Below are 27,152 nucleotides of genomic sequence, written 5' to 3'. Positions count from 1 at the left end.
GCCTGCTAAACCCAGGATTGTGAGTTCAATCCTTGAGGGGGCCATTTAGGGATCTCAGGCAAAAATCTGTTTGGGGATTGGTCCTGCTTTGAGCAGGGGGTTGGACTAGATGACCTCCTGAGGTCCCTTCCAACCCTGATATTTTATGATTCGGTCCCTGCTTGCACTCTGGACATCCTCATGACCTGTACTGAAACTATACAGAGCTGCGTGAGTGAACCGCCCTCAGTTCCTTCTCAACTGCTTAACAGCCTGAGACACAGAATTTAGCATGTACACTCCAGCCTTGCTCTAGCTTAGTCCTGAGTTCTTATTCCTAGTTCTAATTTGTTTAGTTTATTTAGTTCTCTTATTTATTTTATAGTAGTACCTCTTTAGTTAACTTTTGGTTTTCCATTTAATATACCCTCCTACTCATTCAAGGGCTGCCTTACCTGCCAGGAATCTATCTGGTCAGCGACGGATATTCCCAGTGTCAGGGAGACATCCACATTGCAGCAATGTGCAAGGTCCTACTAACTTTTTAAAAGCAGATCTTGAAAAAAAGAGACTCTAAACACTCGGTCTCTAGAAAGTCTGTAGCATAGACGGACTTTTCAATATCACCTCTGGTATCTAAACAGGTGATCCAGACTGCAGCATCAGAACTTCTGAGGTAAATATCTTTTGGTATTGGTACCATTATCTAAACAACTACTCCTGAAATAATCGACTTCCTAGGTTTCAGCACAGATTTACCTGGTAACATAGGAGTTTAGATTGTCCAAAGAATTGGTGTCGGATGAGTCAGAGTCTCCTGTATTGATGGGTACTGAATGGCTGTTGGTACCGAGATCTGCAGGGTCTCTGAAACTTTACCTTTCTCTGGTAGCCTGGTTCTCCAGAACCATCAGCACAAGGCAAATAACCATCCTTGCCTCCAATGTCTGCTCCTCCTCTGGACTGTGTTGAGGACTCCTCTTCAGATTCTCAGATCTTTGTGCAGGGATCCCCTACATGGCACATCTCTCCTCACACTTGAACTGAGAAGGAAGCCCCAAGGGAAAGACCATGTCATGCCTCACTGGTACAAGCAGCACTGGATGCCTCCCTCTCTACCTCATGATCCCCGCAGTGACTGTGTTGGAACCCGTGGGCAGCCAGGGCCGGCTTTAGGCCAATTCAACCAATTCCCCTGAATCGGGCCCCGCGCCCAAGCCCCAGTACGGCATACTGGCAAGAGCCGGTGCGCTGTACTGGGGTGGCCCGGCTTCCCCAGGAGGCAATATAAATGGCCTGGGGCTCCCAGAAGGGGCTGGAGCCCCAGCCCTTTAAATATCCGCTGGAGCCCCACCGTTTCCCCAGGGCTTCCTTGGCTATTTAAAGGGCCAGGGCGGTAGAAACAGGGAAGCCCCGGGCCCTTTAAATAACCCCCAGAGCCCTCGGGTAGCGGGGGGATCCGGGGACTATTTAAAGGGCCGGGGATCCAGCTGCCTCTGCCTCCCTGTCCTTTAAATAGCCAGTTGAGCCCCGCCACTTCCCCAAGGGCTCCCTTGGCTATTTACGGGGCAGTGGAAGCAGGGGAGCCCCGGGCCCTTTAAATAGCCCCCGAGCCCCGGGCTGCTGCTGCTACCCCGGTGGGGGAGGGAAGAGGGGGCACTCACCGTACAGGGTGTGCTGTACCCCCTGTACCCACACCCCTGCCCACAGCCAGCCCTTGCTGCACCCCCTGCCCGCACCCCTGCCCGCAGCCAGCCTATCTCCAGCCAGCCCCGCACTCCCTGCCTTGCAGCCAGCCCCGCATCCACTGCTCTGCCTGCAGCCAGCCCCGCATCCACTGCTCTGCCTGCAGCCCCGCAGCCCCTGCCGTGCCCGCACCAGCCTCTGTCTCCAGCCAGCCCCGTGCCCTGCCTCCAGCCCCGCACCCCCTGTCCGCAGCCAGCCCCGCACCCCCTGTCCGCAGCCAGCCCCGCACCCCCTGTCCGCAGCCAGCCCCGCACCCCCTGCCCTGCCTCCAGCCCTGCAGCCCCTGCCCTGCCCACACCAGCCCTTGTCTGCAGCCAGCCCTGCACCCACTGCCCGCAGCCAACCCCTGTCTCCAGCCAGCCCCGCACCCCTGCCCTGCCCGCACTAGCCCCTGCCTGCAGCCAGCCCCGCACCGCTGCCCTGCCCGCAGCCAGCCCATCTCCAGCCAGCCCCGCACTCCCTGCCCGCAGCCAGCCTGTTTCCAGCCACCCCCTGCCGCACCCCCTGCTTGCCCACACCAGCCCCACACCCCCTGCTCTGTCTCCAGCCAACCCTGCCGGACACCCCTGCCTGAAGCCAGCCAGTCCCACACTCCTCTGTCTCCAGCCCTGCCAACTCATGCCACACACCCCTGCGGCCCTACCTGAAGCCAGCCAGCCCGCCCCACACACCCCTGTCTCTAGCCAGCCTCGCACCCCTTGTCCTGCCCGGAGCCAGACCCTACCTCCAGTGAGCCCCTGCCCTGCCTCCAGCCAGCCCCATGTCCACTGGTGCCTTGCAGTTCCCAGAGCAGTAACCCTGCACACCTGCTTCAATGAGGGGGGCAGGGAGAAGCTGGGACCCACACATGTGCACACCGGCCCTCAGGGAGTGGCAGGGACCCACACATGTGAAACGGAGCTCATTTCTAGTTCAGGCCCATCTTTTTTAAAAAGAACTTTAGGTAGGCTTAACATACATCCGTATTTTCCTGGACATGTCAGTCTTTTTGGTTCTTAAATCGCCATCCGGGAGGAAAATACGGACGTATGGTAACCCTATTGGTACAAAAAATACATACTATGGCACATCCCTTAAATCAGAACTTTTTATAGGGAACCGGTGCCTGGTCCTCAGAACACACGTCGCACTATGCAATCGTCTCCCACACCAGGGATGATGCTGTTTTCGGTAGGGCTGTGCTCCAGCCAGGGAATCTGTGAACTTCTACCCACCTCCATCAGACACAGTTTATAATCACCTACTGTGGAATATTACATGAGCAAGCACTCGAAGAAAGGACAGTTATCTGTTCCGTAACTGGCGTTCTTCGAGATGTGTTGCTCATGTCTATTCTAGCAGGGGTTCATCCACAACCACACAGCCCTAACCGTACTATATGCATCATAAATAGAGGAAATGGCACACATTTCTTACCTAGAAAAAAGTGAATTTTTGTGTTTCTTAATGTTTTAAATGAAAGTATGCTTTCCAGTAAGAAGGCAAATCTTTCCTGTATTAATAGCAATTACAGTAATACTTTTGAATATGCACATATTTTCTCTCCTTTAAAAAAAAACAAAAAACAAACTTTGGTTAGTTTAATTTGGGCAAGAGGAGAAGGGATGAATGCAAGGGATAACTGGTCTGTAACTGTGTTGTGCCAACACAGATATTCCATCAATAGAACCATTTTCGATACTGTGAAGTTCCACAGATTCCCACCTTTGGACTCTTCTGTTGAAAATGTATCATTTTTGAACCAATAAAGACAAATGGAGACTAAGGGCCAGAGGAGCTTAGGAACCTCAACTCCTGTTGATTTCAATAAGTCTGCTACAATGTTTACAGATTTCTGTGGGTGTTGAGGGCACTTAGCACCTCCAGCATCAAGCCATAAGAGGGGCGGTGTACTTCCATGCATGTAGAGAAACCCTTGATGAAATCCTGGCTCCACTGATGTCAATGCAAAATTCCCATTAACTATACAGGGGCCTAGATTTCTGCTATTATTATATAAAGGAGGTACACAGATTGCATCCCCACTTATTGAACAGATCTAGAACTACTGATGTTCTCGCAAGAGGTTAGCATGGTGTATTTTTTTCTTGTTGTTCTTAGGTATAGTTTGAGTTGAGTATAATGAGGTGTATAATCATCAATGATCACTTTTTCTTTTATACAAATGACTTTAATGGACTTAAATTTGTTTGGCATAAACAGAAATGCACAGCAGTAAAAGATGCCATATTCATATAGCCAAGATAGAAATACATTATATCATATTTTGTTATTTGAGAGAACAACATCAGCACATGTATCTGTTAGGCAGCCTGTGATGGGGTATACAAATTCCACAAGGGAGAAGAAGGGGTTAAGGAGCAGCTCTGGGCACAGATGGCCCTGCTCTGCTGCATCTGCAAAGTCTGCAGAAGCTGGAGGCGGAGCTTAAAAAGGCAAGTGGAGCAGCTCAGAGTGAGGCAGACAGTGGAAGGGAGAAAACCGGTGCTCTGAGCTCTTGGGAAGGAGTACCTCAGGAGCTCTTGCTGTCTGAGGCTTGGAGATACTGACCTGACTTGCAAAGGTAGGACTGGTGACTTTTGAAGGTCAGAGACTGTCATTTTATGTTCAGTTTTTCTTTTTCCCTGAGGAAAGAGGAGATACAGGTAGGAAGTGATCCAGGGAGGTAGCTATGCAGGTGCAGGTCTTAGCTTCCTACCGTTGGACCCTGGATCAGAGCCTGGTGGAGAGGGTGGACCCTACCAACCCCTAAGGAGTGACAATGACAGAATTCCGTCCCTTGGTTCGTAAGCTAATTGAGTAAGATCCTGAAGGTGCAAGAGTCCAGACTCTTAAGACCTCAATGCAAGGGGGAAAGCCCTGAAGCCATTGCTGATTTGTGAAGATTTTTCACATCATTGGACATCATGTACCCCAAAAGGGGTGGCCTTGAATATGTGACCCAGCTGAAGGGCTGAGTTGCTGAAAAGGACAGACCTTCACACGGTGGATCATAGTGAGAAAGTGGACATCTCGGGAAGAAGACAACCTGCCACACCCCGGCCTGACCTCTGGGTAACACTGCCAGTGAGTGTTCCCTTTCACACATCCATAAAACAGTACATAAGAACAGCCATACCAGGTCAGAACAGTGGTCCATCTAAACCAATATCCTGTCTCTGATAGTGACCAATGCCAGATGCTTCAGTGGGAATGAACAGCGCAGGGAAATTTTGAGTGATCCATCCCCTGTCATCTTGTATGATCTTCTGGCAGGAGGTTTTGGGACACCTGAAGCATGGGGTTGTCTCCCTGAGCATCTTGGCTAATAGCCGTTCATGGATCTACCCTCCATGAACTTATCTAATTCTTTTTTAAACCCATTTGTACTTTTGGCCTTCATAACATCCTGTGACAATGAGTTTCACAGGCTGTCTGCATTGTGTGAAGAAGTGTTTCCTTTTGTTTGTTTTAAATGCCGTCTATTAATTTCATTGTGAGCCCCCTAGTTCTTGTGTTTATATGAAGGTGTAAATAACATTTCCCTATTCTCTTTCTCTACATGATTCATGATTTTATAGACATCTATTATATCCCCCCCTTGGTCATCTCTTTTCTAAGATGAATAGTGCCAGTCATTTTAATTTTTCCTCGTATGTAAACTGTTAGAATCATATCTGGGTTGCAAGGGACCTCAGGATGTTGTCTAGTCTAACCTCCTGCTCAAAGCAGGACCAATCCCCAGACAGATTTTTGCCCAGATCCCTAAATGGCCCCCTCAAGGATTGAACTCACAATCCTGGATTTAGCAGGCCAATGCTCAAACCACTGAGCTATCCCCCGTACCCCATGGTCTATACCCCAGTCATGTTTATTGCCCTTCTCTGCACTTTTTCCAATTTCCAATTCCAGTTGAGATGAGATGATCAGAACTGCATGCAGTATTCAAGGTGTGGGCATACCATGGTTTTATGTAATGGCATTAGGATGTTTTCTATCTCATTATCTATCCCTTTCATAACGTTTGCTAACATTCAGTTAGCTTTTTTGGCTGTTGCTGCATCTTGAATGGATATTTTTAGAGAACTATACAGAATGACTCTATCTTTCTTGAGTAGTAACAGCAAATTTAGACTCCAGCATTTTGTATGTATTGGTGGGAATATTTTTTCTAAAGTGCATTACTTTGCATTTATCAACATTGAATTTCATCGGCCATTTTGTCACCTATTCACCCAGTGAATACTGTGTGTTAAATTTGTCTAATGGAAACAAAGCCTCGGTGTTTTCAGAAATTACTCCTGGTGGTCACATCATTGTCACCTGGAGTCATCTCCTGTTGCACAAAAAGGCAACTCAAACCTTTTTATGTTCTGACCATCAATTTGTCTGTGCAGACATAAATAAAATAATTATTGTAATCCAGAAGAGTGGATGCCTTGTGTATCTGTCCTACATGTGAAACAGTGGATCTATTGCCCCATATGAATCCAGTCACAATATAGGGAAAAAGAAAACGGGTTTTGCAACCATGTATACTTGTTAGAAAGACTTGCATAGGTGGTCATGAAGTACATTAGCAGTATTTTACATAGTTTTCAGGTTCTTCAGACAAATCATACAAACAAAAGATAGGGAAAGAAGGCATACTTTATATAGTAGAAGTGATAATACATTAATTTCCATTGTGTACTGTTTGGGCAGAAATTCTTCACAGATTAGAAAAGCACCTGTCTTCTCTTACGAAGTAAGATATTTAATGATCTTCCCTGTTACTTAACAATCTGCTGCTATTGCAAAACTTTAACTTACAGTCAAAATAATAGAAATGCTTCAGTGCAAACTGTACTAAAAGCATGCTACATAAAGAACATTATGGTCAAACTAACAGGAATCTTTATTTAATAGTCCACATGCCTATCCAGTCTACATAGACTATATTAAATAATTTCATTTAATTTAAACTACTTTTCTGGATACCCGTAAGAAATCCAGTGAACCTTTAAAATACCTTTTCACTTTATTTTTAGTATAGTTAAGAATTCAGTAGGATAAAAACTATGGATTTGATCCAAAGTCCATTGGCGTCATTATGGATATTTTTCCGTTGACTTCAGTGAGCTTTGGGTCAGGTCCTATGTAAATAAATTGATAGAGAAGCAGGTGGGTTGTAATGCAGCCACTGCATTTCTTATGTGAATTTTCAGCTATTATTTTCATTAGAGATCTTAAAAGATTTCTAAATATTAGAAAGCATAATTGTTTACACTAGTAGACAAAATGAAAATATTCTCAAATCTTCATGTTAAAGAAGAGTGTGTGGAGGCATTTGGGTTGTTCATTGCTCTACCTTTTGAGATAATTGAGTGCTGCTCAGTTATTTCTTAGAGGAGTTACTAGGAATAATATTTCAGTATTGGAAGACTGTGACCTACTGATGCTGAGGTGAAGATGTTGTAATATTGTCATGCCATGATCTGTGTGCCAATTTTTTAAAAGTTCAAAAATTTGCACTGAGTTGAGTTAAAGCCTGGATAATAGAATGATGGTACTTTCAAAATACCTATTATAGATAGATAGCATTGTGTTTTTTGTTGTTTTTTGGGGGAGGTTTCCCTTCAGTTAATAGGATATTTTGATAGTGAAAAATACATGTTCTTTTTCCATTGTTGAATTATCCTGATGGTAATGTCATGCACTTCTTACGCAGGGCATGGCTTTTACTTTGGAAGAGAGACAGCAGTTGAATATTCATGGATTATTGCCTCCTTGCTTTCTCAGTCAAGATGTCCAGGTTTTAAGGATTCTCGTGAATTTTGAAAGACAAACATCTGACCTAGACAGGTAAAGTACTGCTAAATAACCTTATCATTTTTCCCAAGTCATTGTTCAGTTCCTTCACTTCTCTGTGACTGTATTCAGGGGAAATGTTGCAGATGTTGATGAATAACCATTTTCTAATATTATATTTATTCTGTTTTTTAACTGAGGACTTAAAAAGCTTCTGATGCTTAAAGATGGATGAAAAACATTACATTAATAAGCAGCATACATTTTGTTGCTAGAGCAGTTTTTATAAAAACTGGTTACTAATATTCAACTCCTGCCTTTTTTCTCAACTGAAATAGTAATATTTGATTTTTCTTATATGAAAATTATTTCCCCAATAACAAGCCAGGGAAGAAGTAGCAGGAGCAAATGAACCCATCTGAATCAAAGTTCAGTTTTGAGGACAGTGTTCCTAATAATAAAATATAACTGAAGAGAAATAATAGAAAATGTTTAATAAAATTGAATTTTTTTAAATGATTATCAGTGACTCTTTAATTTTCACCCTATTACCCATTTATATTTTATATGCATAAAATCTGAGCTCACTATTAGTAGTAGTTTTGGTAAATTATTTTGAGATCTTTAGATAGGAGTTGTTATGGATGTGCAAAGTATTAATATTTTAATCATTTAAATCTTGTTTGATCACATTTTAACTTAGTCACAATCTGTTTTCATGTTAAAATACAATTTATTTTCTAAGAGCCCAGTCCTGCAATATATTGCATGGAGGGAACCCTCTGCACACACACAATAACCTGTCCACAAGAAAGATGTTGCAAGGTTGGGGTCTAATTTGTATTACTGTCTGTACTTTCAGGTTTCTAATTAAAATGTAAAAAAGACATTGGCTCATCACAGTGTTTGGAAAGTCACCATATACTATATGTGACATTTTTAGAGGGAGAAAAAACACACAACCAAGATGGACAGTTATCTATTGCACTGTCCCTAGCACCTGATGCATTTTTATTCTCCTGACTAAATGGTCTTAGGAAGGATTGTTATCCAGAACTATGGTTAAGGTTAAGATTCTGTCACGCGTATTTTTACTAAAAGTCAGGTACAGGTCACGGGCAATAAAGAAAAATTAATGGAAGCCCACAACCTGTTCCTGACTTTTAATAAAAATACTCTGTGGGAGGGTCACTAACAGTCAGAGCATTGCGGAGGGCTGACTTCTGGTAGCTGCCTCAGCACTGCTGCTGCTCTAGTCCCAGCGGGGATGACCCAACCCTGGATGCTGCTCTGTGGGCCCACCTGCCGACCACCAGCCAACTGCTCCAGTGGGCCTGGAGGCTGGCTGCTGCTCCAGCCCTGCACCATCCCCAGTGGGGCTGACCTAACCCTGGCTGCTACTCTGGCAGCCCTGGGGCTGACAGCTGCTCCAGCCTTGCCCCAGAAGAAGTCGCGGAGTCTTGGAAAGTCACAGAATCCAGGACCTATGTGACAGAATCATAACTTTAACTATGGTAAATGGAATCCAAATTGGATTTTCACCTTAAAAAAACCTAAACAGTATCAAATATCATAAAATCATGACACAAATTTAAAATAAAATGTGCCCTTTAGGGGCAAATCCATCTAGCCCAGTATCTGTCTACCGACAGTGGCCAATGTCAGGTGCCCCTGAGGGAGTGAACCTAAAAGGCAACGATCAAGTGATCTCTCTCCTGCCATCCATCTCCATCCTCTGACGAACAGAGGCTAGGGACACCATTCTTACCCATCCTGGCTAATAGCCATTTATGGACTTAGATTGTTATAGTCCTAACAAGTTGACTGTGCGCTGCGTGAAGAAGAACTTCCTGCTCTACAACCTTTTTAATGTAGAGGTCCTGGATTTCAGTCTCTTCCCTAGCAGCCTAAATTTGGCTTCCAGGACATCTCTCCTACCCTTCCCTATGTCATTGGTACCTACATGTACCACGACCACCGGCTCCTCCCCAGCACTACACATAAGTCTACCTAGATGCCTCGAGAGATCCGCAACCTTCGCACCAGGCAGGCAAGTCACCATACGGTTCTCCCGGTCATCACAGACCCAGCTATCTACATTTCTAATAATCGAATCTCCCATTACTAACACCTGCCTTTTCCTAGAAACTCGAGTTCCCTCCCCCGGAGAGGCAACCTCAGTGCGAGAGGTAACCCCAGCACCATCTGGAAGGAGGGTCCCAACTATGGGAAGGTTTCCCTCTGCTCCCATTGACTGCTCTACTTCCCTGAGCCCTTCTTCCTCCTCAACAGCACAGGAGCTGTCTAAGCGGAGGTGGGACAATTCTACAGTGTCCCGGAAAGCCTCATCAACATACCTCTCTGCCTCTCTCAGCTCCTCCAGTTCCAAATCCATCCCCCTTCTGTATTGTTGGCTCTTATGGGTATGTCTGCACTGCAAATTAAACACTGGTGGCTGGCCCATGTCAGATGATATAGGCGTGTGGGGCTTGGGCCTGCTACCCTGCAGACTGAGCCCCACCAGCCTGAGTCAGCTGACATGGATTAGCTGCAGAATTTAATTGCGGTGTTTAGACATACCCTATGAGGCTAAATAGATGTGGTTCTCTTGCAGAAGGACTGGGCAGGGCCAGCCTTAGGAGATGGATGATCAGGGCAGTTTCCCTAATCACCAATCTCTGAAGATGCCAACTCAACCTGCTTCCGTCCCAGATGCTCTTTAGCTAAGCCATTTGGGCAGATGCCGAAAATGTTTTCCACTCTGGGCAACAAAACACCTTTGGCCAGCCCAGGGATGGGGCTGGATGTTGGGGAGATTCACAGGAGATATGCAACTATTGCATGTTGCCCTGTTGTTTGTGAGTGCTTGTTGTGGCTGGGTATAGGAAAGAATGTGATATTGAATGGTCATGGGGCAATGGCCAATCCATGGATTTCTTTTCTCATACCTCTTCACCCATACAGGGGCAGGGTTGGTAAAGAAAGGGGTAAGAGGGCTCTGTATGTTTCCTGCATAGCTACTTCTGTTATTCCTGTCAACTTGTACATATCCCCAGTGTTTGGGCCAGCTACACTAGTTGAGCTCTGGGATCTGGATTTTAGGCTAAATGATGTTTGAGTGCCTTTTAATCATACATATATCTTAAAAGGACATATGGAGCACAACCCTGCAGGTCTAAATCAGAAATTCCCACTGAAATCACTGGAGGATTTGGCTGTGTAAGGACTGTTACATTAGCCCCTACACACACATTCAGTGCACTTTAAAAGAAGATTCTGAGATAAAATGTGACCGCTATAGAGAAGAACTGAAATATTCATAATCTATCCCTGCAACAACCAGTTCCTTCAATTTTAATAAAAAAAATTAGGAGCTAACAGAGCATCATTTAGTTTTACGTCTCTCCTCTCCCTCTTCACCACAAATACATATTAATAATTTCTTTGGAAGAAAGTGCTTCTTTTCCTGCCATGATCATAATTTTGAAGCATGGAACATTTTTATTGGTGTTGACTTCCAAGCATTTAAGGCACTGCTGAATTTAAACGATAGAATTTTGGCCCATGATACAATAATTAAAGTATCTTTTAGTCACTCCTGAAGATATAGACCAGAAGCTCTGTCTGATATGGGATGTTACCCATTTGAGGTTCCAGAATGTGCAAGAGAGAAACCAGCTGAGAAAACTTAAGAGTTTCAGGACAGAGTTCTATGGCAACGATTAATCAGCAAGACTGTTAAACAGTTGAAGCAAATTAGTCTCCCAGAAAGCTAATTTGGAGTACGTAAGTGGAAGTGCAAAGTATTAGCAGGAACTAGGAGTCGATCTATGTCTGAAGAGTAGCTTCTCATAGAGACAACAGTGATAATAAAAGCTTCTCTCTTTCAACAAGAGAAGTTGGTCCAATAAAAGATATTACCTCATCCATCTTGTCTCTTGAGTTGATGATGTGAGCCTGGAACAGCAAAGTTCAGGATGGGAATTGGGAAACAATCCAGGGACACTGTAATTTGAAGGAAAAAAAAGTCCCGTTTTATAAATGTTAATGTTTAACTTCACTGTAGTGCAGGGTTTCTGGGTTTTTCCTTGCAAAATTTCACTTCTTATACTTTTTCCTTACCAATAACTTTTCTGCCTCCATCTTTCCATTCAGTGGATTTGTGTCCATTCATATCACTGGTGAATATGGCTGCGTGTGATTTCCTACATGGATAATCAAGTGGGGAAAAATAATGTACTATTTTACTTGTGTTCTTGCCTTTTCTTTTTCTTGTGATTCATTTCTTAGCTATTGCCTCACCAATATGTCCCTACCTTTGTTCCATATTATACATCTGTGTTTATTTCATTTTAAGTGTTTTAAAGTAATGAAGAAGATAAAGAAACACTTCTTCTGTATTCTTTTATAGATTTTCATACTTTCCCTTGTATTATTTTTATTCTTACACATTAAACTACTTTTCAATTACCGAACCATAACTAATATGTACATGCCTAGTATAGGAGTCAAGTTGCATGGGAACGGCTACTCCAGAATGAACTGAACTGATTTTTTTTTTATAGTAATACAAACCTGCAAAGGAAACAGTTTCTTTTTATCTTTAACATAGAATATATTTAAAATAATTTTCCTAAGATAACATAAAGATGTCTACTGCTGCCATTTTGGCAGACATTTCTGCATTTACTAATTATGAACATGAAGATCGCAACTGTAGTTGTATATAATTTCAACAGAGCTGACTTTAATCAGTTCAGAATATACTTTATCTCCATGCCAATTAGGATTGGCTACAGTGAAGCCCAAACTTTTATCTTTTCTCGACGTGGTTCATAACATTTGATCTCTGCTTTAGTTGGGCAGTTTCAGAGCAATAAATAAAAAGAAAATTTTGACAGCAACTTTATTTTTAGACTTTGAAATATTTGATTTTTTCAGATTTGTTAACTTGTCCAAAAATTCTGTCAACACTTTAAAAGCTAATGAAGGGTAAATAGTGCATGGTATTGGTAATATTCTATATAGGTGTGGCTTTGTGTTCATTTTAGAAAATGTTAAACCTGCTATAATAGCTATTATGAAAAATTATCATTATTCATTTTTTGCATATTTGAAATCAAATCTGAAGCTGATACAGGTAATAGAGTTAATTGGGGTAGTCTTAGACTCCATGAAGGCCCAGGCCTTTTATTCCTGGGGGGAATTCTGCACCAAAAAAATTAAAAATTCTGTGCATATTTTAAATTTCTGCATATTTTATTTGTCAAAATAATACTATATAATCACACCAGTTTCAATTATTTTGGTAATTTATTTCAAAATACCTGTCAGCAACTGTCTGTAAAAATAGAGATAAAAAAAGTCTCCCCAGAATAGAGAATTAAAGAACCCCCCATTTCTCTGCGCCCCCCCCCCTCAGAGCCCAGCAGTGGGGGTCAGACACCCACTCTCCCTGCCCCCCGGGAGCCCAGTTGTGGGGTGTCCCCCAGCCAGATGCCTGCAGCCCACCCAGAGCCCAGCTGCGGGATTCCCCCCAGCCCAGACACCTGCACCCCTACTCCCATTGCCCAGCTGCAGAGCCCCCCACCCAGACACTCATATGCACCCCATAGCCCCAGGGCCTTCCCCAGACCAGACACCTGCACCCCCTAACCCCCAGAGATCCAGAGGGAGAAACAGTCTGATGCTGGGTCCAGGGCTTGTGGGGTTTCCAGCACACTGCCTCCTTCCTTCAGGGCATGTAAGGAACTGCAGCTGCCAGGAACCCTCCAGCACCTCCTATCCCTCCACCTCCCCCGGAGTGTCTTGTGTTTATGAGCTGGGCTCTGCCCGGTCCAGTGACCCCTAGTGGCGACCAGCAACTCTGCAGCCCATTTCTGTGAGAGAAAAAAGAAATTCTGCATGCACAACATTAATTTCTGTACAAATGCTGCATGTGCAGTGGCGTAGAATTCTCCAAGGAGTAGCCTTTGTATTACAAGTCTAGGTTCGAAACTTTATGGGACCTAGTACTGTGACTTAAAGCATACCCATTCACAGCAGCATGAAACTACAGCAGTCTCCTGGGTCCCCTGGTAGTATGTAACTCTGTAGTTCAGCATGTCAGGTTGCAGCTCAGAAAGTTGCAGGCATGGCTAGCATCAGTGTATGTCCAAATGGTGATGATTGGGAGCAAAGTGGTTTGAGTGTCAACTTTTAATTTTGTCATCTCTGAATTGGTGGATGGACCCTCTGAAAGTTTATGTGGGGATTCCCTTTGCCCCTCTCCCCCACTACAACCCTCATTCTAGTCACAGATTCATCATCCCTGGGTTGGGCAACTTATCTGGGTCTCTCTAGATTCAGGATGTCTGGTCATCTTAATATATAAAAACTCACATAAATGTCAGGGAGTTAATAGAGTCTAGCTTGCTCAGCCTTCCTCCCTTACATAGTAGAAAAGAATTTCTTAATTGTGATGGACAATTTGATGACCGTGTTTTATATAAATAGGCAGGAAGAGGAACTGTCGACTCAATTGTGCCAGGAGGCAGTTCACCTCTGGGATTTTTGTATAACCAACTCAGTTAATCTCAGAGCTGCTTACCTTTCAGGAAAACAGAACACATTAGCAGATCAGCAATCACCACAGGTAGTAACTACATCCATATGTGGCCAGGTCCATCTTCCAGCTCTGGGGCACTCCCCACGTGGACCTGTTTGCAACAAGAAGCAACAGAAAATCCCATCAGTTCTGTTCCTGGGCAAGGCTCAGACCAGGCTAACTGACTGATGCTTTTCTCCTATCTTGGAAGAATTCCATCCTGTATGCCTTCTCTCCAATTCCTTCCCAGGGTCATGTTCAAAGTCAAACAAGACCATGCTCACTTCATCCTTGGAGCACTGGTGTGGCCTTGTCAGCACTGGTACTTGGCCCTACTAACCTTGTCAATCAAACCTCCGCTGTCTCTTATGTTGGTTCCAGAAATAATTTCACTGGACCCCAGACAGCTGCTCCATCCCAACCGTTGAGCTCTCCATCTGACAGCATGGATGCTTCATGGTTGACAATCTTTGCAAGATCCTGCTTGAAGGACATTCAGAAAGTGCTTCTGAATAGCAGAAAACCGTCAGCTAGGAACACTTACCTGGCTGAGCGAAGCACTTATCCATTTGGAAAAGGTGTATCTCCAGAGCACAGACTCCTGGATCTTGTACTTGATTATCTTCTAGATCTAAAACAGACTTTGGCTATTAGCTCTACAAGAGTGCTTCTGTCAACTATTTTGGCCTTCCACGTCTTTATGGATACTACATCCCTTTTCGTCAACCCCATCCTCATCTGATTCCTAAGGGGTTTAGTAAGATTGTACCTCCACATACAAGATCCCATCCCTCCTTGGGATCTGAAATTAGTCCTGGCAAAGTCGATGAGACCACCATTTGAGCTCTTGCAACTTACTCTATCCTTCACTTCTCTATGAAGATAGCATATCTAGTGGCAATTACTGCAGCCAGAAGGGTGGGTGAGTTGAGAGTCCTAGTGTCAGAGGCTCTCTATATGAGGATAAAGTTTATCTCCACTGTCATGCAAAATTTCTCACAAAAGCAGTCTCTATTTTTCATTTGCCAATATTACTCCCAAAACCTCATGAGCACAGGGATGAGAAAAAACTTGGTTTGCTGAACATAAGAAGGGCTTTAACTTTCTACCAGGAGCATGTCAAGTCCTTTAGATTCTCCTCGCATTTGTTTGTTGTAGTTGAAGACAGAGCTATGGGCCTACAAGTTTTCACTGAGAGAATCTCATAGTGGATCTCTTTGTGCATTCATTTTGTTACCAATTGGCAAATATAACCCCGCCAGCGAAAGTATTGGCACATTGTACTAGTGCACAGGCAACTTTGACAGCTTTCTTGGCACAAATGCTGATAGTAGACATTTGTAAAGCAGCGATTTGGTCATCGGTCCACACTTTCACTTCTCATTATGCTATTTCCCATCAGTCCAGAGAAGATGCCAGGTGTAGTCTTACAATCACTGTCAGGTAGTCTCTGGGCCTACCTCCATTCGTGTTTGTTTGAGTCACGGAATGGACACGTGGAATCACTTGAAGAACAAAACGGTTACCTGTCTATCTGTGACTGTTGTTCTTCGGGATATGTTGCACATATCCATTCCACAACCCACCCATCTTGCCCTCTCTTTTGGAGGAAGGAACTGAGGGGCGTTGGGGTGGCCCCACCCTCTTATACCAGCATGCAGGGTACATGGCAACAGCGGGCATTTGAGCCTACCTGATGGGTACCTTGTAACCCTCATTCCAGGGGGTGGGGTGATGAGTTGAGGATGAGGATTGGGGGAAGGGAGAGGCTGCCAGCAGTCTCCTAAGTATATGTAAATGATTATGGAGTTACCTGCACTGGACAGTTTTTTATCTGCTGGCTACTCCAAGACTTTTAGGAATAAAGTTGAGGCCTAATTAAACCACATCCAGTGTCTCCTGCCCTCTTTCTGGCATAGCTGGACAATGTTTAAAATAAAAGTTATCAATTAATCTCTAAAAGTGACCTATGTGATAACTTTAGTTAGTGCAAGGGGAGGGAGAAGAAATTGAAGAGAAAACCATCTTGCTCAAAGTAAATATCAGGTCTGGCCAGGGCTGGCTCTACTGTTTTCGCCGGCCCAAGCAGCGCGCCGAATTGCTGCCGCAGATAGTGGGGGCAGTCCGTGTGCCGTTAGGGCGGCATGCGCATTTCCACGGTGGCAGCAATTCACGGACAGCTAAACATAGAAGCTGCTTGGGGGCAAAAACACAGGGACTGCCACCCCTTGCAGATTGCCGCACCAACCACCTGCTTGGAATGTTGGTGCCTGGAGCCCGCCCTGGGTCTGGCACACCACAAATGCCCCACAAAGAAATAATTGGCTTAGGTACACCAATGGCCCATGTTCCTGGAAGGAGGTGCCCACGTGAAGCCACCATAACATTTTACCAGAGTTAGCCCTCTGAATCTGAAATCAGCATTATGTGTAGGACAAAATATTTGTTCTCAGTACTCATGTAATCGGATGATAGAATTAAGAATTAGCAAAGAATCCTGTGGCACCTTATAGACTAACAGAAGAGAATGATTCCCATTGTTAACTGACTAAGCACGCTGATGAAAAGTGGCGTAAATAATAAATAATTGAACTCTAAAGACTAATTTTCATCAAGCACATAGAAAAATATAAACTGTTAGTTTTATTTTCACTTGGAAATAGGACCACTTATGCTTAAAAATGGTGCAATTTAGAGAAATTTTCTTAAAATAAAAGAACATTTTTACTTCACTGTAAAGAGGACAGTGATCACTTGTTCTTCCTGTCCACTGTGAGTATGACAAGAAGTAGTTGATTTAGTTTGCAGGAAGACAAGATCAAGACGTTCTGTAATGGATAGTAGATAGGCTTGGCAGAATTTAGTTTTTTTAATATAATTTTGAGAGATAATATCAATATTTATTTTAAGCTTTTTTCTGTTTATCTGTTTGCGTTTTCACAGTTGCACAAAATTATGGGTTTTATTTTTATCAAGTTAAATTTTCACAGTTGAGGGAAATTATGGTGTCAGACAATAATTATTTAATGACAGATATTGATTTCATAACGTTAAAACTTCATAACTGTTAAAGCACAAATTGTCAACATCACGTATCAAAATATGCAAAGTAAATATCCTTAAATCACACTCTGTGTTCTCAAGTATCATTTTTCTTACTTTGCCTATCTGTACATTTTGATTGTTATTGATGCAAATACAGTTAAACCCTGTTATCTCGACGGCCTAGGGGTTTGCCAAAAGCCATCGAGATAACCAATGATCGAGATAAACCCCTATCCACCCCCCCACCCCCTCCCTGCCCCCTTACCGCGCTGCCTGCACGTGGCTGGATCCGGCAAAGCGGAGCCGGGCGGACGGGCGGACGGGCAAGCGGAGCCGGCGGGCGGGCGGCAGGCGAAGCCGGGACCAGGTATGTGGGGCGGGGACGGGCAGGGACCAGGTATGCGGGCCGGGCGGGTGGGCGGGGACAGGCAGGGACCGGGTATGCGGGGGCGGGGAAGCGGGGACCGGCGGGCGGGGAAGCGGAGCCGGCGGGCGGGCGGCAGGAGAAGCCGGGACCAGGTATGTGGGGCGGGGACGGGCGGGGACGGGCAGGGACCAGGTATGCGGGCCGGGCGGGCGGGGACAGGCAGGGACCGGGTATGCGGGGCGGGGAAGCGGGGACCGGCGGGCGGGGAAGCGGAGCCGGCGGGCGGGTGGCAGGAGAAGCCGGGACCAGGTATGTGGGGCGGGGATGGGCGGGGACGGGCAGGGACCAGGTATGCGGGCCGGGCGGGCGGGCGGGGACAGGCAGGGACCGGGTATGCGGGGGCGGGGAAGCGGGGACCGGCGGGCGGGGAAGCGGAGCCGGCGGGCGGGCGGCAGGAGAAGCCGGGACCAGGTATGTGGGGCGGGGACGGGCGGGGACGGGCAGGGACCAGGTATGCGGGCCGGGTGGGCGGGCGGGGACAGGCAGGGACCGGGTATGCGGGGCGGGGAAGCGGGGACCGGCGGGCGGGGAAGCGGAGCCGGCGGGACGGTCGCAGGAGAATCCGGACACAGGTATGTGGGGCGGGGACGGGCGGGGACGGGCAGGGACCAGGTATGCGGGCCGGGCGGGCGGGCGGGGACAGGCAGGGACCGGGTATGCGGGGGCGGGGAAGCGGGGACCGGCGGGCGGGGAAGCGGAGCTGGCGGGCGGGCGGCAGGAGAAGCCGGGACCAGGTATGTGGGGCGGGGACGGGCAGGGACCGGGTATACGGGGGCGGGCGGGGAAGCGGAGCCGGGCGGACGGGCGGGCGGCGAAGCGGGGAACCGCGGGGCTGGGGAGCCGGGGAGCGGGCGGCTGGGGACACGGTGGGTCGGGGACGCGGGGAGCCGGGCGGCTGGGGACGCGGGAAGCGGGCGGCTGGGGAACCGCGCGGCTGGAGAGCCGGGGAGCTGCCGGCTGGGGACACGGTGGGTCGGGGACGGGCTCGAGATATTAGGGTTCGGCAAATCGACATAACGGATGAGAAACTCATAAGCCAAAGAGGGAGTCTGGCGGTTCCACTTGTAAACCGTCGACTTAACAGGATTGGCAAGTTAACCGAGGTCGACATAAATGGGTTCGACTGTACTTTTAAGTTGGTTTGTGTGTGTACTGTGAAATGGACAGTAACCGACAGAATACTAATCCTTCCAACCCTAATCATATATCATCACCAGCCATTATTTAAAATGAAAATTTTGAGTTAGATCTTGTCATGTGTCCCTAACCTGTTTGCCAAAAGCTGGAAATGGGCGACAGGGGATGGATCACTTGATTACCTGTTCTGTTAGTTTCCTCTGAAGCACCTGGCATTGGCCACTGTTGGAAGCAGGATGCTGGGCTAGATGGACTTTTGGTCTGAACCAGTATGGCTGTTCTTATGTAATTTTGTTGCTCAACAAAACAGAATAAAATATTGTTGCTTTTTTTCCAGCTCTATTGACTCTTCAGTGGGGTGCGGCGAGTTTGTTGTGTGGAGCTTAGAACCCACTCAGGCATTGTGGGTTCTGTAGTCTGAAATGAACTTAAAAACTTTTTTAAATTTAAATTCTGTTCAGTGCTGGCAAAATGCCAATTCTTGGCTGCTTCTGTGTTCTCATTGTAGTCTCCTTGGCTTCTTATACCACACCCATCACTGGTAGCAGAATACCTTTTAGGTAGGCCCTTCTCCTCCCCAACCTTTCTTTCCTACGTAACAGTCAGAAGAGAAGACATCCATCTCTAAAGTGAAATGGAATGTTTGTGTCATTAAGATTAGCTATAGTTGCACAGCTATATGCTCTCTCACTATACAGCATATGGATTGCTTAATGATAATTTTGCTTACATAGCCCTCATCACAGAGGGCTTTACAGACTACACGCAGGCATTGCATTTCAGATGAAGTGCAACCATCTCTAGGTGAAACATAACTGTTCAGTAGTATACAATAACTCTACACAACAGGCTAGGATTGGACATAAAGAATGCCTTTTCCAGCTGAAACTATAGGAAATTTTGTGTTTGCTGTGCATAAGCACTGAAGTTAGAATTTGGCCATGATACCATGATTAATGCCCATACCTATACAATGTCATCATATCTTTAATGAGCTCGCATAGTCTGGAGGTCTTGATTTTATATTTAAGAAAGAAGGTGGCTTCCAAAGCAAATGAATGGCAGGCTGAGGAGTTTGCTTACAGTTACCACATAGTAAAATCTTAAGTAAAGTGAAATATTCTGGGATCTCAGATACCATAGTGTGGTGATTTTGGTTTTGTAGTTGTCTTTTTTTTTCTAATGGTGATCCTGGCATCGACTTCCTGGAGTCCTTTGCTTGTGTCCTAGTGACTGGAAGCTTTTTGGGTCAATGCACTGGGTTTTGGCTGTGGGGGAGATGACTCTATGCTTTGTTGTCATCTCTGCACTCTTCACTCATACGCTAAACACAGGGCTGGCTCCAGGCACCAGCATCCCAAGCAGGTGGTTGGGGCGGCAATCTGCAAGGTGCGGCAGTCCCTGTGTTTTTGCTCCCAAGCAGCACGCCAAATTGCTGCCGCGGACGGCGGGGGGAGTCCGTGTGCCGTTAGGGCAGCATGCGCATTTCCACGGCAGCAGCAATTCGGTGGCAGCTTCTATGTTCAGCTGTCCGCGCTGGTGCAGCTTCTGTCTTCCAGCTGAAGACAGAAGCTGCCACCAAATTGCCACCGCCACAGAAACGCGCATGCCGCCCTAACGGCACACAGATTGCCCCCACAGTCCACGGTGGCAGTTGGGTGCGCGGCTTGGAGCGGCGAAAACGGTAGAGCCAGCCCTGTCTAAACACTCATATGATACTGATTAAACTCTGAAGGGGTGAGAAGAATGGTCCAGGGGTTAGGGCACTAGCCTGCGGCTCCCGAGATCCAGGTGCAATTGCTCTGCCAGAGGCTTCCTTTGTGACTTTGGGCCAAGTCACTTAGACTCTCAGTGCCTCATCTATAAAAAGGAGATAATAAATACTTCCCAGCTTATAAGGGTGCTGTGAAGATGAAAACGTGAAAGATTTTGAGACACTCAGATACTATAAGTGTGGGGTCATGTAAATACCTTAAATAGTGTAATGTCTACTGAATTATCAGTTGTCTGCTAACTCATCAACACCATATCTGGCAGCACCTGATAAAGACATTCCTTGGAGGATTCCAATCTAATTACTGGCCTGGCCTGACCTGCTTATGATATAAGATGTAATGAATTCACAGCGCAAAGTGGTATGGCTGCAATATTATGTAAATACTGTTTTTTGTGGTTTAAGCCATTTGCAGCTGACTTTGAATGTTGAAGTGCTGTGCTTTGAAAGGCCAACATTTAATATGCTGAATATGTGATACAGCACAGAGTATGTCTGTATGTTTTATCTGGGACATTGAAATCAGACAAGGAGTTGATGATGAAATATAATTCTTCTCCTGTAATTTAATTTAGAAACCTATTTCTATGTCTTTTGATAGTAATTTGATCTTTTATTCTTTTTCTTATCACATTTCTAATTTCTGTATTCACAAGTGAAGTGAGTGCCAGGCTGTTAATGTGTGTGTCCCTCTGTATGCCTGATTCCCTTATGTTTCTTATCTGGTTTTCTTTTTCTGAAGACTCATGTTACCTTGGTTACGTGTTTTAGTTATAGGAGTACATTAACAGTCTTGAGAAAAAGTGCAATCAGGCCATTTTGTATGAAGAGGTTTTGTTGAATGTCTTACCTTGAATAATATTTTGTAACTTATATTTATTAATATACTTCTGTGAAAATGTAAACCATATATTCAGTCTCAAAACTGTATAAAATAAATAGGTTCTTGTACTCTGCTCATTACGGTTGTAGCTAAATTCCCTTCATAACAACAAAGTAGTATTTGAGTTCTTAGGTGTCTTATGGCCAGCGGAAAAAAGTGACAATCGTAGGTTCTGAAAATGAAGTAAGTACTTTATTGGAACTGTAACTGTGGTTCAGTTAGAGCAGAACACAATGATTTTCTCTGAAAAGGCAGTTCACAATCCCTGCAGCCTCACCCTTCCCAATGTTTGGTTCTCACTTTCTACCTCCTTTTCTTGTGATCTTTATTCAGGACTCCTTAACTTGGCCCCTAATAAGTTTAGTTAAATACATACAGGCTAATTAAATGTCAATTTCAGATACATACTGGGCATTACCATGTGTCTTGAAAAATACACTCTGCATTTGTATGTGTGTGTTTATATAAGCTTTATACCACCCATTGCATGCTATTAGACTGCCTTGTTTTCTTGGGCCCTTATTGGGAAATGGAGTGTATTTTGCTCTGTCTGAAACTTTGATATTCTCTCTCTAATTCTACAACAACACCTGCAGCATCAAGTCATGCACTGTAACATTTTTCAAGAGATTTAGTGATGCATTCCACAGACAAAGTCTTGGCTCTAATGTCAATGAGAGTTTTACCATAGACTTCAGTAGGACCAAGATTTCACTCTACAAATCTGATAACGTAATCTAGCTATAAGACTTACAGCACTGTACAAGCCATTTCTTCTTATGTTTTCTATCTGGGCCATGTAGTAAATACTTGGGTCCTCTTTTAGTTGTTAGCAAAAAAAACCTCCCCATAAACCCTTGTGTGAAAAGGGGGGTGGTGGTGGTGGTGGTGGTATGTTTTGTACCATCAAATGCACTCAGTGCAGAGTATCTGCTTTTTACCATGTTGTTTAAATTATAATTTTAGTGAAACATTCAGTCAATCTAATGCTATATTTCAAATCCTGTTGTATTAGATACAGGCATCATCCTGATCAAAATTGCATTTCTCAATATATCAACATGTTATAACATCTAAAGCTCATTTGAGCGATTGCTAAGCACATACTATCTGCAATGTTTGACTATAGGTATTGTGCTACTATTACCTTTGTAAGCACTTTGACACCTTGCTTATAAAAACTGCTAAGTAAAACAGCATTTTTTCCCAATTAAATGTCAGAAATTGTAATTTAAATTGAGGTGTAAACCAAAATGGAACAATTATATATTTATAAAATATTGCAAGTAGTACACAATTGCTTTGTTTAAAGCGCCCCAATTCAAAAGTCTTCTAGCAGTTTTAAATTCCTTCTCCAAAAGATCACTTTACAGAACCTGGAAAATAAGATTGCTCTGAATAATAAGATTGGAGAAAAGATCATTTGGGGTTTTAAATAACAGCAACTGATTTCAAAGAAAGTACCGTAGTAATAAAAAGAAAAATGGGGAAGTGTTCAGAATCAGAGATTGTTTTAGTCCTCTGGCTTCCATGCATGCCTGAGCATTCTGGCATTGACCAAGCCAGGTTGTCACTTTTCAAGATCCTGTGGAAATGAAATACATATCTCCAAAAATTCACCTCAGTAAGCCTGATATATCAGTCAGAGTTGATGATTATGAATGGATCAGTATTTTGGAGTAGATGGTAGGAGAATCGTATAAGTTAAAAATATGGTGATTTACTTCATAAAGAAAACTCTTTAAGAATTCAAGAGTATAATATATATGCTAAATACAGACAGAGCAGTGGCTGTTAAAAGATGGTAGGTATAGACACTTAATGATACACATATAAGTATTTTTGAAAATATTTGTAGGAGAAAGGAATAAATGTGTAAATTTTTTAAAATATTTGATATAGAATTGTTTGTATTTTAAAAAGTGATTTATGGCACTTTATTTTCTGCTATTCATATTGATCTCATGTATTTATTTAATTATTTCAATTTCAAAATAAAGAAATGCTCATCTGAGGGCCTGGGTGCCCTTGACATTACAAAAATAAAATTTAAAAAAATTCAAAAAAGATTCAGCGTTGCTTTTCTTCCACAGTCCTGTCATCACATGAATTTATTATGTTGGAACTCCCAGCCCACTCTTCCCATTGGACATGTTAAGGGTGAATACTTTAAAATAGCAACAACAACAACAAAAGTCAGGATATACAAAATTAAGATTTGTTTACCATCATTAATGCAGCTATGTTACACATGTGGACTATTTTATATTCTTGTTCAATAGGAATCTTAATATATTTTGGTTTATTCTGTTAAATATATGAAATAAAAGATACAGGATGTACAAAAGGTTGATGTCCGAAAGCTTAAGTTTTTGTGTTTCCTGACTCTTAGTTTTAACTGTGCAACTTTAATATTTCATTAAAATGGCTTCCCTTCCTTGATTAATTAAGTGCTAAGAATGTCTTGAATTTCATTTAAAAAAATTAAAGTTAGCATTTAAGTAGTCCCAAGTGGATTTTGACATTCACCTTATTGAAGTGAATTGGGAAGGATGAGGGATTGTGTTTCATTAAGGTGAATGAGATAGATAAGAGCAAGTTCAAATCTTTGCTGCTGTTTTGTTGAAGACAAGTTTTATGCAAAGCATTACTAAGATATTAAAAAACTAAAAGCCACCACTGTAAACAAAATATCCATAAATATATATTTACATGAGCCACAACAACTTTGAAGGGAAATCTTTAAATGTATACATACACACTTTCTCTCCCCCTTTCTCTTTTAGTTAAATGTGTGCTGTAGCTAATCTCTAAAAACATCTGCACAACATGTGCATTTTAAAGACTACAAATAATGTCTTATTCATTGTGAAATAGGTAAATATATGTTCTTACATTTTGAAGTAAGTTGGGTTTTTAATTTAAACTAAGGTTTTTTTATTATTATTTTCTAAGAAAAAGTTAATAAAAAGTTCACTCTACATAAACTCAATGAATCTAGTGAGGTCAATGTTAAACCCACAAAAATTCAGTGTTAAGGTTGAAAACTCTAGGTCATATCCTAAGCTGCTATAAACTTGTGTAGCTTTCATCTATGGCGTTACACCAGTTTATACCAGCTGAGGATCTGATCCTCAATCTTTAAATCATCCTTTTATGCTTCACATCAGACAAGGTTCTCTGTTGGAATCCTAGAACTGTGGTAATTTCATGTATTGTGTGTGTTACAATAGGTGAGGAAAAAAAGATGAGTTAAATATGGAGTCTCATTCTTTCCTTTTGCTATTCTAATTTAAACTGATTCTGCAAAGCTCTCAAATGCAGAGCTACCATTGATTTCATAAGGAGATAAAAGTTCTTTTGTGGGATTGAGTAGGAGCCACGGAGGACTGCAGAATTAGGTGTTTTGCATGTGTGACAGTATTGAAATCTATTAGTAGAGAGGTATGGAAAAACTAACATTCTCCTTGGATTGGGAGAAATTTCTTAGCGGTCCAGAGTAGGAAAATGAAATTTTAATTACCCCTTCCAGCAAATTTATGATTATCCCATTCAAAATGCAACATTTGGCATGTATGGATTAAGGCTTAAATTGGACCTATGTTGCTATTTTAATGCAAATGTAGCATTTTATGTCTGAGAGGAATTAGCTCCCTTCCTGAGCATGCAGACTGTCACCTTTTCAACAGTTTCAGCTTCTGTCTACTGTCTGGCTCAGATTTGTTATCCTTTAGAACTGAAGCACTTGTGCTACTAAGATATGGTTAAATGTAAGTACCCTGGACCAGAGAGAGACTTTGTCTGGAACAAACAGAGCTTTAATTAATTCTCTACATATCTATTTTATTTTAACTATTTTAAATGTTCACTCGGATACCTGTCTAATTATATTTAATTCTCCACAGATACATTCTGTTAATGGGTCTTCAGGATCGAAATGAAAAGCTTTTCTATAAAGTGCTGACGTCTAACATTGAAAGGTTCATGCCTATTGTTTATACTCCCACTGTGGGTCTGGCTTGCCAACAATATGGTTTAGCATTTCGGAGGCCAAGGTATGTAAGTTTATACTTCAAATAAACGTAATTGTATCTTTTTTTTCCCCCCTCCTGGCAGCGTTCTGTAGGATTTTTTTTAAACATAGTTGAGTGTAACCCAAAACTGGAATAACGTAGATAATTCAAACTATACTAGACTAAAAATATAGTTAAGTTTAAACTGTAGTTTGTAATGTATTGCAAAGATAAACTGTTGTTTCAGTGTGTTAAAACATGGATGAATTTTATAATCTTACAAAGCCTAATTGGGCTTTTCTACAGGCACAATTGCATTTGTTACATGTCAGCAAAAGGATGAATTGACCCTAATCCAAATTTAGTTTAGCAGTCTGAGGAGCATTGGCCTTAGAATATACGTGTGCACCCCCCACCCCCTATGTACATACAGACAGAGAGAGAAAAAAAATTCAGGAATTTGTTCTAAATTTTTATTGCATTTTCTCATTTTCTTTCTGGAATGAATTTTTATTTTGAACAATGCGAGAAGATGCAGCATATATAAAACTTTTTGGATAGGAAAGACACTGTCATATCAGCAGCCCCTTAAATTCACTTCAATTTTTCTGCCAACTGTTTTTTTTTTCTTTTTTTTCAGTTTTCTTTTTAGGTTATCAAAGTACTATCACTTGATATATCGGTATTTATGAGGCCTGCCTTTCTCTTTCTGACATAAACCAGCATTCGAGGAGGGCTTGAGCCACATCATTAAAATGTTACTATTCAATAAGATTTACTTTTTAACATTTCAACTTAGAGGGCCAAATTATCTGCTGGTGTAAATCAGTGTAACTTTACTGATGTCAGCGGAGCTATGCAAATTTATAAGAGTTGAAGATCTGGTCCCAGAACTTAAATTCTTTATAGAATAAAGTTCAGGCTCCTTTATTTTTACCTGCACTGACACCTTGGCAGGAGGTGGAGGGAAGGGGAAAAAGGGAGAAGTAGGATGCAACTTTTTTGCTCCTGTCTTCCCACCAAATCCATAGAGTTAGTTCTCTACAGGTTAAGCTGTTCCACAAGTGGTCCACACACATTCATCCTTCCTTGCTGTGATCACACACATAGGCACTGCTGCACCCCCTGGCTTGAAGTGGTTTCCTCCATATGTAGGGTTTACAATTTGGTTCAACGGGTTTCAGTACTCCCACTATACAGATTGTTCCAGCATCCCTGATCACAAGTGCTCCTGGCAGGAGTAATTTGAGTTGTTGTTCTGGGGCTGTGCCTAGAGTGAACAGAATGTAAAACTGTGCTTCAGAAAATTTGATGGTGTTTTGTGGCAAAATGAGAGATGAGCTATTAACAGATCCAGCCTTTCTGATCAAAGCCTTGAAGACAACATTGTAAGCCAATTACTAGGGGTGAAAGAAGAAATCAGTTGGGCTCCATTTTTTTGCAGCAGGAGTCTTTTTGTGGCAAAGAGAGGGCTTTATTAGGTATGTGTGGCAGTAATCAAGCCTAGAGGTCATGAATGAAAAGATAACTGGGGGCAACCTGTCCCTGTCTCTGACCAGCATAAACTTGCCCACCCAGCTCCAGAGGTGAGTTGGAGCCGGTTCCTACCAGTTCGCAAGAACTGGTTCTTAAATTTAGAAGCCGGTGTAAAACCGGCTGTTAAAGGGGCAGGCGGGTGGGCAATCAACTCCGGTCTGCGGGCCACATCCGGCCCATGGGACTGTCCTGTCCCGCCTGCCTGAGATCCCAGCTGGGGAGGCTCCCCTGGCCCCTTTCCCGCTTCCCCGCCCCTT

The 27,152-nt window shown here is 43.4% G+C and overlaps 1 protein-coding gene across 1 annotated transcript in view; it reads left to right on the top strand.

Moving 5' to 3' along the window:
* ME1 (malic enzyme 1) overlaps window positions 1–27,152 on the top strand; it is a 359,661-nt gene that overhangs the window by 62,620 nt on the left and 269,889 nt on the right. Inside the window, exons 2-3 of the mRNA XM_045009647.1 lie at window positions 7,415–7,548; window positions 25,252–25,401. Coding sequence (XP_044865582.1) covers window positions 7,415–7,548; window positions 25,252–25,401 — 284 coding nt within the window. The remainder of the gene's footprint in view (window positions 1–7,414; window positions 7,549–25,251; window positions 25,402–27,152) is intronic.

This window comes from Mauremys mutica, chromosome 3 (assembly GCF_020497125.1).
Source record: "Mauremys mutica isolate MM-2020 ecotype Southern chromosome 3, ASM2049712v1, whole genome shotgun sequence".
NCBI classification, from domain to species: Eukaryota; Metazoa; Chordata; order Testudines; family Geoemydidae; genus Mauremys; species Mauremys mutica.
This window is presented reverse-complemented; position numbering and strand designations above follow the sequence as displayed.